Source organism: Stenella coeruleoalba, assembly GCF_951394435.1.
Source record: "Stenella coeruleoalba genome assembly, chromosome: 3".
Classification (NCBI taxonomy): Eukaryota; Metazoa; Chordata; class Mammalia; order Artiodactyla; family Delphinidae; genus Stenella; species Stenella coeruleoalba.
This window is the reverse complement of record NC_137148.1, coordinates 76,107,302-76,120,790: the sequence shown is the minus strand read 5'-3', so window position 1 is coordinate 76,120,790 and position 13,489 is coordinate 76,107,302. Positions and strand designations below refer to the sequence as shown.

The 13,489-nt window shown below is 36.6% G+C and overlaps 1 protein-coding gene across 3 annotated transcripts in view; it reads left to right on the top strand.

The window, feature by feature from the left end:
* MCTP1 (multiple C2 and transmembrane domain containing 1) overlaps positions 1-13,489 on the top strand; it is a gene marked incomplete at its 3' end in the record, with an annotated part of 532,993 nt that overhangs the window by 305,346 nt on the left and 214,158 nt on the right. For all 3 annotated transcript variants that reach the window (XM_079918904.1, XM_079918902.1, XM_079918903.1), the window contains 2 exons: positions 8,877-9,047; positions 11,794-11,924. In XM_079918904.1, coding sequence (XP_079775030.1) covers positions 8,877-9,047; positions 11,794-11,924 — 302 coding nt within the window. The remainder of the gene's footprint in view (positions 1-8,876; positions 9,048-11,793; positions 11,925-13,489) is intronic.

The window sequence follows — 13,489 nt, the reverse complement described above, 5'->3', positions numbered from 1 at the left end:
TGCGCCACCAGGGAAGCCCAACTGTCTTATTTTAGAATATCAAATATGCACATTTAAAAGATAGCTTTTTTTGTATCTGAAGTACAGTGGTCTATTGTCTTTCTTCTGAGCATATATTGAATGACAAACAAATGGAGTCATAAAAGCAGAACCTTTCGGGGTCATTTATGTTACCAATGAGGAAACTAAGGCCCAGAGAAGTGATGCCATTGCCCTGGAGTACCTAAATGGTATGATCAGGGCCAATATTTCTCTTTCTGAATGTCATAGAAATAAATGTTTTGGTGAAGACTTAAAGCACTCGAGTTCCTTTTGGGGTTGATGAATAGAGATGCGATATATAAGTAGAGCTGCCCCTTAGTTAGTCTTCATTGACAGCCTTTCAAATTCTTATTGCGTTATGTGACCCTCTCCTCCGCAGCTCCTTAAGCCACCAATGAGTAGATATGTTTCAGGGCTGTGATGTTGCTGTATTTTAGGTTCCATTTTACAAAATCAGAAAATCAGTGACCAAGTCTGCTTTAGATCAGTGTGATCTTTCATATTCACAGTCAAAGGTCACTCTGATACCCAGCCTCATTGACCTTTGCCCCAGCAATATTTGTATTCTGATGAACTTTTAGAGGAGATGTATATGAAAAGAGGTTTCCCATAACATTTTCAGATATGCAGAAAACCTAACAGCTCAGATAAAATCTTACATGAAGAGACTATGTGTGCTTCGTGAATTAAATAGAATGTGATTTGAAAGAAAAATTTAACAGCTTATTTTTAAGGATTAATACATGTGTCCAGGAGACAGTACCTGAGTTACACCGAGTGAAACTAAACCTGTTGAGAACTTGCTCAACGGATGTCAGTGCTACTTGCTGTATCTTAATTTTCTTGAGAGCGGAATAATGGAAAGAAAAGTGATAAAGGGATATTCTAATTTTTCCAAAAGCATGCCATTTATAATTTATCAAAACATGGTATCTTAGGACGCAAAACATTAAGCAGTGGTTATGGCAATTATCGTGTTTCTCATGAGAGTAATAAAAATGTGAAGCCAATTGGATTACTCTAAGTCAGAATTTCATTAAAGACTTTTAACTTCCCATTAAAGGATGGTAATTCAGTGCAGTTCTTTCAAATATTTAGTACATTTAAGTTCCTTCTCAGTTATCTCCATTGACTAGACATTTAGATTCTGGTGACTGAGAGCTAATTGAACAATCCATCTTATGAGAGCATTGTAGTGAATTAAAGAGAGATTTTAATATTGTTTAAATGGAGAAGGCTGGGCTATGCCAAGATACCTCATACAAAAAAGTGGAGAATGGATCGTAATATGAAATGGGTGAAAAGGAGTGCATAGAATAGAGAACAATCCAGAGTTATGTGAGAGCACTACCTTGTGGTAGGATCAGACAGAAGTATGGTTAAAGGAAGACCCTGCAGACCAAGGAGAAGAGATAGTGCCTTTGTAAAACAAGAATGTGATCCTTTGCGGAAGTGCTTACATTCTGAACAACTCAACTGTATATGACATACACCCAAGAAAAGTTCAGGTATTATTTCTATCAATAGGTGTGAACGTAAGACCCTCAGGAAAAAAAATTAACTTTTAATTTAAAGTCTCGAAAAATGTCTCTGTAAGTCAAACACAGGACTCATTATTTCTTTCCCATACCATTGGTAGAAACCTATAGATTACTTCAGCAAACCAACAGGGTTACAAGTTATATGGTGCTTTTCTATTAGTATATATTTTGAGCAAATATAGTAAAAGCTTAAGATCATTTGTTTGGCCAGTTAAGTTTAGAGAGGGTAGTTAGAACATCTGAAGTAAACATAAATACCTTCCTGACAATGTAAATTGTATCAAGAAGCAGTAGAAATAGGAAAGAAGGTTTAAAGATAAAAACCTGGAGAATTTCTCTAAGTATTATAGTGCCAGTGAATCATCTTCTAAGAAAAAAAGGGATCGAAGCCTTATTATTAGACGAGACACTTCAAACTAGGCTGGACAAAGCACTGGGAGGGTTTTCTGTAAAGGCAATCCTGCTTTGAGCGGATGGATGGACTGTAGAACAAATCTACTTGTTGGACTTATCATCCAGGTGCAATTCACTGGAATAAACTCAGCAGGAAAAGGGAAAGATAGAACATGCCTGTGCCTGGGATTGAGCTAATAATTGCTCCACGCTCCAAGCTTTGCAGCACAAAACAGTCATTCCAGGCTGTCATTATCTCTTCTTTGTAGTGTCTGTGGATCATTTGATTAAATAAAAGCATGTGCACCTCTGTGCTGAAGATAGAGGAAAGGGCTGCCTCCACACACAGCCATTGTAAAGACACAAGCAATGTCTTTCACTCCAGTTTCATAGTGTCTAGGTCTCATTTAGAAGGATTAGTTTGTACACAGGTTAAAAAAAAAAAAAAAAAACAAGATAACAAAAACCAAGGATTATTTGCACACAACAGGGAGAAGATTGGTATGACTGAATGTTCCTTTAGCCACTGTTAAGTCTAAACAGACTTTTTTGGTTTTGTTCTCTGTTTTAATCAGGATCTAGAATAATAGGAATTTATCATTAGTGATCCAGTTTTTAAGGAATGCAATTAGTAAACTTTATTAACGAGAACTGGAACATAGAAGTGTTCTTAATTTGTATGAAAGATTCTACAACTTCACCACCTTTTTAATGAGACTACAGTTATAGAGTACAGTTAACTCTCATATGTTTTGCTTAACAATATATGCTAGAGTTACTACCACTCGAAAACTTTTTCTTCCTTTAAGCCCTTGATTAGCCTTTCTTAGTAACCTATACCCAGGGATATATTTCATCTAAACATAAGTCAGAGTATTTCAACAAATCCTGTACAAATTAAACGCATTTTGGGGGTTGAACTTCATAGGCTCTGTCCACAAATTGAGATGTAGTGGGGAAAATCGTCAGTTAGTTATCAGCAATTCCAGATTCAAATCTCAGACTTGCCAATCTCTAGCCATTTGGCGTTAAGTAGGGTATTTATCTTCTCTGTGCCTCAGTTTCTGTACCTTAAAAACACTTGTCATGAAAAACACTGGATTATGAAAACTCCAGCACATAATACCTGCTCAATACATGTTTACTTCTTTGTGCGATCTAACCCATCTTTCAGACTGGCCTAATTCAGTCCTCCTTGTTGATATTAGTAAAGCTGTTGATTCTCATCATAATTCTGTTGTTTGGAAACTTTGTCTAGCTGCTCTACAAGTCATTTAATACAGACTTTTAGCTCCACCATGATAATTTCCTTCCATTGTTTCCTGTTCATCTGTATCTTTTTTATCCATCTCTTGCTGCTCTTGGTCTTAATAGTGAAGGGAACTTAGGCTTATTTTTTTAGTAGCAAAGGCAACAAAGATAAGTATTATGTGGGGCAAAATTTCTCTGTTACTTTAGAAATATCTCTTTAAAAGTTACAGAAGATTCACATGTGGGATGCAGTTAGCATGATCATAGTTATTGCCTGTCCAGGCAACATTTATTCTTCTGGAGCCTTACCACTTTTTTGACATTGGAAACAGTCTCCAGAAATTTTGGAGCAACAGACTTGAGAAAGTGATTCTTTCCATGATTTCTCTTGCTCTGTTTCTTTTCTCTGCTACACCTACTAATAAAACCCTGAAACCACTCAAACCGGATCCATCACCATACAATCTCTGCACTTTATTTTCTTGACCACTGCAGCATTATGTTACTAAAGAAGGAGCTGGAAACTATCGTGGCATTGGCATTTGTCTTCACTGTGTTAGGAGACATTTTCTGACAGTGACTTGAGAAGCAAATACATATTTTTTTCAAATAATATTTTTTAAAGAGTGATGCTAAACTGATTGACATGAGGTGTTGATAGTTGCCCAAAGATTTCCCATACGGCTCTGATCATTCATTTCCATCCAGACATGCGGCAGGACTGCTCTTCCTGTCCTGGGCTTCTGCAGAGCAGAGCTTCAGAATGCTCATTACCAAAATGCACAAGTAAATTCAACCAGTTTGTTTATGTTTTCTGAGCTTACATGAGCTGTGAACTCTCATGGCTGACTTACTCTCCTGAAAACCATTCCGTATCCTAACATCTTTTATGTATATGAAAAGGGATTGAAGTCTTGAATTCGTTTGCAAGGGATAATGTGCATAAACTAATATTCTGTTTAAAATGCCAGCTCACTAATTCTAAAATCTTACTAAAGATACATGTCTGTGACTAATTACCTGAGACTTTGAAATTTGTATTATTACCTGATATCTTGATATTCTTTATTAAATCTGAACTTGGACGAATATTCCTTATGAGAGTGGATCTCAAACTTCAGTGTGCATGAGAACCACATGGGGCACATGTTGGAGAAACACGTGCAGCTCTGCCCACAAGAACTGAATCATATCCTGGAGGATCAGGCCTGGCGATTTCAACAAATTGCCCGTTAAAACTGGGGAATTACTGCTTTAAAAGTTCAAAGAGTACTTTTTCCTTTTTGGAGTTGGCTCTTTGCTTCGAAGCTGGGTTGCTTTTCCTTTTTATTCTTCCCTTCTTTTTTCTTTCCCTCCTATTTCAACAAGGACATAGTTGAAAACATTACCTTAGATGACTAAGTACCAGCTGTAATATGTTAATTTTATTGAGGGATTTCTTGGATGTATTTAACACTCCTTGCCCTTTAGGTGCTCAATAAGTAATTTTTGGTTGACCGATTATCAATTATTCAGTTAATTATTTAGATACAGCCTATTAGAAAAATCATTAACAAAGGAAATAATAAATTAAACCACATAATTTTTCAACGGCCTCCTATTTCTCTCTTTAAATGCTCCAAATATCCAGACCAATGTGCTTTTCTCATCAGTAAATTAGGAAGCAGAACTAAAGAGAGACTTTAATTAGCATATATAGTACCCATGCCAGAGAGTGGATGATGTCTACGATTATAGTAATTAATACTAGTTATTAGAACATAGGAGAAGACCAGTGTGCATGTACCTTAGAACTTTCAAAACAGGGGCGGGGGGTGGTGGTCTCACACTTGAGTGCGCATCAGACCCCCCCTCCCGGGAGGGCTGGTTAAACCAGAGCAGTGGGCCCTGCATCCAGAGCTGATGATTCCGTTGGTCTGGGATGGGGCTAAAGAATCTGAATTTCTAACAAGTTCCTGAGTGACACTGATGCCACTGCGCTGTGGACCATACTTGGAGAACTTTGCTATACAGAGGAAGGAAACTTTAACCAGAACAGCAAGTTACTCAGAAGCTATGTTGGGGAGCATTAACGCTAGTGCTTTTCAAAGTTTGTTTGTTTTAGTTGTGGAATTCTACTTGTTCCCCAATGAGTTCCCCAAAACTTTGATTTAAAAACTAAGTTTAGTATTAGCTATCTTAAGTGGACTAAATCTTCTCTGTTTGTGGAATATACTTTTTTTCCATTCAGACCCCCACCACCCCCCCTGACCACCCCCCTCACACAGAGCAGTGCTCTTGGTACATGGGGGCCTGGTGTACTGTCTGGAACCGTAGATGAGAAAACTGAGGCCCAGAGAGGGAGCAATGTGCCCAAGTCACATAGTCAGAAATTGCTAGAAAGATGCAAGTAGACATTTATGCTAAGCCCTTGTCTTTTCTCCTGTTGATAGCCTAAGTTTTTGGGGTTTTTTGGTTTTTTTTTTTTTTGGTACGCGGGCCTCTCACTGCTGTGGCCTCTCCCGTTGCGGAGCACAGGCTCTGGACGCGCAGGCTCAGCGGCCATGTCTCATGGGCCCAGCCGCTCCGCGGCATGTGGGATCTTCCCAGACCGGGGCACGAACCCGTGTCCCCTGCATCGGCAGGCGGACTCTCAACCACTGCGCCACCAGGGAAGCCCAATAGCCTAAGTTTTATATCTTCCCCCTTTACCTTATAATTTTATTTCAAGTTCCTATTCTTCACACTCAAACTAAATATTTATCTGTTTCATGACTATGTAGCTGGTCAAATCACAGCTGAATTAAGAAGTCTCTTTTTAGAAGAGTACCATTTTAACAAAAATAAATTTTAAAAAAATCACTTGAAAAAATGATATTTGGTTAGTATGTTTTTAGAACCCAACCTTTGTTTTCCTTTTAGCCTTTTATACAGGTCACCTTAAATTCCACAATCACTAGCCCTGTTTTTGTTAAGAAATATTCTCCCCTCCTCCACCCCCCACCCCTTAGCTTCCCAAGTCGTTCTGGGAATGTTCTTCCAGGTTATAGAAAAGCATTTGGTCACAACTAGTGGCACTAGGTAAAGCCTCCATTAAGTTCTTTCTGTTTCTGTGAAAGCATGAAGGATCCCATGGAAAGCATTCCTTCTCATCTTGAAAGTAAAATTCTTGTTCTCCTGTGAAAAATGGGAGGAGGAGAGAGCAAGTAAGGGTTTCAGACATGGTACCATTCAAGAACCTAACTCAGCATTGCTAACCGAAGTTGCTGTGTAACCTAGATTGTACCCAACTGTTATTTGATGAGTGCAGTGTATGACTTGTGCTGCTAGAGTGTGTAGGATATGTCATTAAGTATATCCATCTGCAAGCTGGAATGTTGTAAGTATGAATACATGTGCTCGTATGACAGAGAAGTGGAAGGTGATGCCATGTATTAGCCACATAGGAAAACATAGACCGAATGTCATTTCAAATATAAGCAACTCACCTAACTGAAGAGTACCCTCTAGCAACATTGTACTTAACTCATGACTACTTTGAAACCTCGGGGAGAGTCTCTGCCCTAAAGACCAATATTGGAAGAAGCTCGGAATAAAGGTCAGAAATACTGGGTTCTGGTCCCATATCCACCATTTATTAGCCCAGCCACTTGGAGCCTCAAATTCCTCATCGGTAAAATGGAAATAGCAGGACTTGCCTTCCTACTTCATAGGGTTTTAGTGGAAACCAAACTATGTAATGTATATATAGGCACTTTCAAAGTCTAAAGCTCTATATAAATGGGTAGTTTTTAACTCCTTAGTCTTTGCTAAGATAATTATTTCTTCTTACTTGCCAAAAATTTGTTTTCCTTCTTTGCCACTCATACCCCTTAACAAAAGTTGCAGATGCATAGTTGAGAACCTGATTCTCTAGAGTCTGCTGTTGTAGTCTCAAGAGCAGCAGTAGTCAGATAGATAGATAGGCACTGAAATCGATTGCTGCATTATATAAAATAAGTAGCATGAAATCTTAGAACCAAAAAAAAAAAAAAACTTGAAAATTACTTGGTGCCATGAATTCTAAACAATTATTTTAATCTGAGAAATCCTTGGTTCAAACAAAATCAATGTGGAAACCCAATGTATTGATATAAAACAGATGGGAGCAGAGGGGCTTCACTGAAGTGGGGTATGGAGTCCTTTGGAAGTTACAGGTGCTGCATGTAACCTTGGCTTCTCTTCAGAACACAGGTGACACTGCTCTTGGGCTCACAGAGGTGAGGGATGTGTAGACAAAGTCCTGTATTGATATTAATAAGGCAGAGCCACCAAGAAGTGGTGTTTAAAATTTGCTGATCACCAAGGCAGGGAAATACGCAATGTGATTTAGAAAGATTTCCATGGACATGTTCAAATATTAAAAGTATTATCTTTCGAAGGATATAGTTTTCATTTTCCTAATAAGCATCCTGAAATGCATGACTTTTGATGATAAATAAAAAATGGCTATGCCATTATGATGGTGTGGGGAAAAAGTAAGAATTCAAAGTGGGAGGGGGAGTTATACAAAATAAACTATCACTTTAGTGTGGAAGGAATTAGGCCAAAAGTAGAGCTAATCCATAATTTAGAAGTGGAGTACTCTGAGGTTGAGAGAAACATTGAATTTCTTCATGAAATCACTATAAGTGAAGAAAACGTGCTTGACAACATAAAAAAAAAAAAACAGCAATTTTTATAATACTCCTTGGTTCTGGATCCAGCTTGAAAAGATCTTTAACATTTTAGCTACTTTCTCTGGCTTGTTTTATATGCTATTTAGTTCAAGAGATTATATGGCATTTTTAGACTTGCTGATTTTTAAAAGTTCTGAGTTTGTTCACTGGCTTGAGTACTGTGACTTAGAATTGAGCAATTAAAAGTTATTAAAGAAAATGTTCAAATACTAGAGAACTAAATCCAGAAACATACCTGCCAATATAAATCACATATGTAATTTTTAAAATTTGTGATGCAAGTTTCAGGCATAAGCAAGCTATCTCGGGAGGGCATACTGACTTTTCTCTGTTCTGTGGTACCTTAAGTAGTTTTTTAGAGAGCTGAAACTCAGTTATCTCTTATTGTGGCAATAAAGAAGTTTTAAAATTGTCTGAACAGAACTTAAAACTAATCTTAGAACTAAAAACCGCCTGTAGAATCCACTTGTAACACGAAAAAAATTTTTCAAAAACTGTTACTGACAAATGCTAGATGTGTTTATTATGATTTTTGATAATAAAAACTTTGAAGCAGCAAAAAAACTGTTACTAATTAAAAATTACATATCACAGTGTGGATGAGGCCTTTTACATTTATATTTATTTATACATATTTAGACAGGCATATTTGACACATATGCAAATATTCTGTGATATTCTTAAAATATCTACATGTAATTATAAGAGTTGAAGAAGTAGACTTTATTTTGAGCACACACCTCTCTTACACAACAACCTTAAATTTATGAGATAATAATTTCATATTTATCAATAATTGTATAATAACTAATCTATTAATTGTTTTTATTTTTAAAAATTGTAACTGCATATTTTTTATTTTTGAAAAACTATAACAGATGAAAGAGTAACGCCAAATGTGGTATTTTGGTTTAAAACACAGTAATCTAATTCTTTTTTCCTTTGCCACAAGTTTCAGACCCAAAGTTTACGTCTGTCAGATGTACACAGAAAACCACATCTTTGGAGAGGTATAGTCAGCATCACATTGATTGAGGGGCGAGACCTCAAGGCGATGGATTCAAATGGGTTGAGTGACCCCTATGTGAAGTTCCGGCTTGGACATCAGAAGTACAAGAGCAAGGTGACCTATCTCTTTTGTGTTCCCATCAGTGCTTGGAAGGCAGTGGTTGGTTAATAGCCATGCTCTGAGACGTGAAAACACTAGACACTTTTTTAATGCTTTACAGAACTACTTTTCAACATCATGTCAGGCAACAGTGCTAACAATTGTATTGCATTTCTTACTTTATGTACTATGTGACCTTTGGTAAACTATTTCTCTATGTCTCAGTTTCTTCACCTATCACATGGAATAATACTAGGAATACTAGGAATAATTAAATTAATTAATTAATTAATTAATACTAGGAATAATACTAATCTCTTTAAAAAAAAAAAAAAAAGCCGGAGCAAACCTAAGTCAATGCCTGGCACATAAAGTGCTCAAAGAATGTTGGCTACTATTACTACTGCATCTAGTACTAGTACAAGTACTACAAATAGCACTATTTGACATGTATGAAAAATCTTTGTGCATTACTCTGAACCATTTTTTCAAACTGAGTTGTACCAATGCAGATTGCAAGGTTTTAAAAATGTACTTAGAAAACAGAGGGCCAGAGTCCTGCTGCCACTACAGCAGTGTGCCATGGCACAAGTTACTTTGCCTCTCCATACCCCCATTTCCCCATCTGTGAGAATGAGAATTAAAATAATGCCTGCCTAATAAAGTTACTGAGAAGATTGAATACTATGTGTCATGCATGTAAAGGGTTTAGAATATCGCTTTGCCCATAATAAATACTCAATAAACGGTAGTAGCGGAAGGAAGAGGAAAAGTAGCGGCAGTAGTAAGTATATTATGTAATAACACTTGTATTATTAGTAATAACGTATTATATTAAATATTCATATCACTACCATACTATTAACAGAAATAATAATAATTAGTAAAGGTCATAGTAGTCATGGTTATATAGTGATAGTTACATTTATCTGTGTTGCATCCAAATACAGCCTCTTTTTTTTTTTTTTTTTTTTTTGCGGTACACGGGCCTCTCACTGTTGTGGCCTCTCCCGTTGCGGAGCACAGGCTCCGGACGCGCAGGCCCAGTGGCCATGGCTCACGGGCCCAGCCGCTCCGTGGCATGTGGGATCCTCCTGGACCGGGGCACGAACCTGTGTCCCCTACATCGGCAGGCGGACTCTCAACCACTGCGCCACCAGGGAAGCCCAAATACAGCCTCTTTAATGGTCAGCTTCTATAGCTGGTATTCATTGACAGCTTGGGACAACTGATTACACCCATCTTGTATTAGAAATATCACAGAGGTGATTTCTTAGCAGGCTGATTGGTTACCTTCTTAAGTGCCCACATCGAAGGGGAAGGCATCACTTCTGACCTATAGGAAATCATATAGGGAAGAGAATCCTACAGAAGAAAACTGAAAGCTTAAGTTCTTTTTTGGCCAAATAAGTAAGACGGACCACTCTCCAAAATACTGAAGGAGTTCATCTGAACCCAATTATGAGACATTTGAATTGTCATACCATCCATCCAGTGCTGTCTTTTTTTTTTCTGCCATGGGTTTAATAATAACATTTTAAAGAAACTACTGATCCCAAAAATAGGTACCTGTGACCACTTCTATCTTGTCTTTTATCAATTAACATTATTTCCCTGTTCTGGTAGGCTTAAAACATTACTTATTTTTATAGTTCTGCTCTTTAGGTATGAAATATGAAACCCAGCTATGGACATGTGTCTCTCTTTGCTCTTTCTTTCCATGATCTATTGCTGATTAATTTCAGATTATGAACTTTAAAAATTGTGATTCATTTGCATTACCTTTGCACATAACATACTTCATTGCTTTCAAAGTCTTTACATCTGAAGATCTGTCTCTCATACATTAAAAAGAGAAAAGGCCGCTACAGGCCCTCCTGCTAAAAAGAAAGAGTAGGGAAACAAATATGAATGTGGTCTAACTCAATGGTGATGGAATTTTAAAACACATCAGTATGAGTCACTTGATTCATTGATTCAGGTGTCTTATCTGAATACTTGAAGTTACAAAATTGCACGTCAGATAAGATACCTTTCTTATATATGCAACACACACATATTCATATTAATTCACAAACATATTAATTCACAAACATTTTTGGCATAGTGCTTTGGGGAAAGAGATCTGAAGCTCTAATAAAAGACTTGAGTTAGAGTCTAGCTACTAAATCCTAGTTACTGTAGGTGGGTCACCTAAACCTCAGGTCTCAGTTTCTCCATGTATAAAATTGGGATGATACATCAGTGCTATAATTTTAAGGTAAAAGTTTGCCTGACCACCCCAAAATTACTTTTTTTTCCTCTTTCTCCCACAGAACTTCATTGTCCATTTTCTTCATTATTCAGCTCGCAATTCTTACGTGTGTGGGAAGTGAGGGAAAAAAACTCTGGGAATCCTCATCTTCCTTTATTATAAGATGACAGACTACGAGTTATATCTGTGTAGTAACTGGTTATGTAAAATAAATGCTAGTATCTGAGTGAGCTATTCCACTTACAGACTCTTTGCCTTTTCTATGTAGTTCATATCTGTTATCTGTTACTCAAAATAATGAGAGGGTGCCTGTTGGTTTTCAGGACACATTCTTTTGGGTTCTCTCATACAACATGTAGTAAAGATGCTGAGATCTAATGACTTATTTCCGTCATTTCTAGAAGCTCACATGCTTTTCTAGATAGTACATAAAGTTTGATTTATATCTCAAGTTAAATTTTTTAAGACTGATATTGAGGAGATAGTAATGACTTTTTGGTTTTCCAGATTATGCCAAAAACTTTGAATCCTCAGTGGAGAGAACAATTTGATTTTCATCTCTATGAAGAAAGAGGCGGAATCATTGATATCACTGCATGGGACAGAGACGCTGGGAAAAGGGATGACTTTATTGGCAGGTTTGTGCAATTTGGTATTTTTGGATCACCCTAGACAGGATGAGCTTTGTTGTAAGTCTGGTATTATAATTGATCTTTACTGTTTTGAAGCAAGGGATCTTATCATGGTAAGGCAATGCTTGGGTGAACTGAAAAATAGATTTGAAGACTGACCAGTAGGTGGCAGTTTTGACCACTTGATGGACAGGCTATCTGAATTTGATATCCAGAAATTTTCTCCAGATGTCAGGAACATTGTGCATAAAAGTTACGGGAGTTGAGAAAGAGGAATCTCATTTGATATAAGATACTTAAAAGGAACAAAGAACATATTCAAAGTCTGCAAAGTGATCTGAGATAATATTACTTTTCATAAAGCATATTGTGACCGCAAAATGCATTGTTTCATACAACTCCCTGCAAGGTAGAGAATCTTGATAATCTCCTAGGAGTTCATAAATCTCCCAGGAGTTCAAGTTTCAGTGAAGGAAGTGTGTAAGTGAGGCAGATCCAGGTTAATCTGATAATGTGGTGAAGAAAAGAGTATTCTGAAGCTTACATGACATCTCTGCACAGAGACAAGGTTATTTTGAATGATTGCTTGAATTATATGAATTGTTTTCTAACTTTAAAGCCTATTTTAATATTTTCAATAGTTACATATGTGTCTTTATAGCAAAACACATTGAAACCTGCCAATACTGAAATAAAGCATGGTGTACAGAAGAATTTGTTAGTTTAGAAAATTCTTTCTTCATCATAGTTGACATGATTTCCAAGTCTCTAAACATACAGCCTGAAGAAATGCATACATACTAATAATAATAAAGGGAATTTTACACTAAAAAAGCAAAAATAGGAATCCAACCCAATATATTTGTCTCTTTGGCTTTTGTTATTCTAAGAAATATGTTTTAAACAATGGTTTTCTTCATAGTATTATAAAGTGAGAGGTCACAGATCAGCTTCAGTTAACCTATAATATTTTGCTTATAAAATGAAATGAGAAAAACACCACTGCAAGCTAATGCTGTATTACATTTCAATCCTTTTTAGAGGACAAGCTTTCACTGCATATTTTTTCCCTCTAGTAAAATACTATTTTCAGTGTTTTCTTAAAGTTCTACCTTGCTCTCTTTGGGATATCCCACCGGCTTAAGTATCAGTATAGATCTGTTAATACATTGAATACATTTTAGTATATATATATATGTCTGTTTCCATCTTCCTCAATAAGCTATGAGCACTTTCAAGTAGATGCTTTCTAGATATTCCTTGAATAATTAATTCATTTTCATAATTTATAGCAACATTAGCTCTATTTGGTGACCAGAAGGAAATCAGAATGGCTGTCATATGTAACTTGCTACCTCAGTCTCATTACTTTGTATTCAAACTTGCTTATCATAGTAAAATAACGAAGTGATTGATGAAATGTACTGGCTTCTTGTACTTCTGGGTCCACATTACATGAAGTCCTTCTTATCCTTTTTTCCATTTTTTTCCCATAATGACAGATACCCTTTTACGTATTTTTCTTTCTTTGAAAAGCATCTCCAAATTTGGAAATTATGAAAATTTCTCAG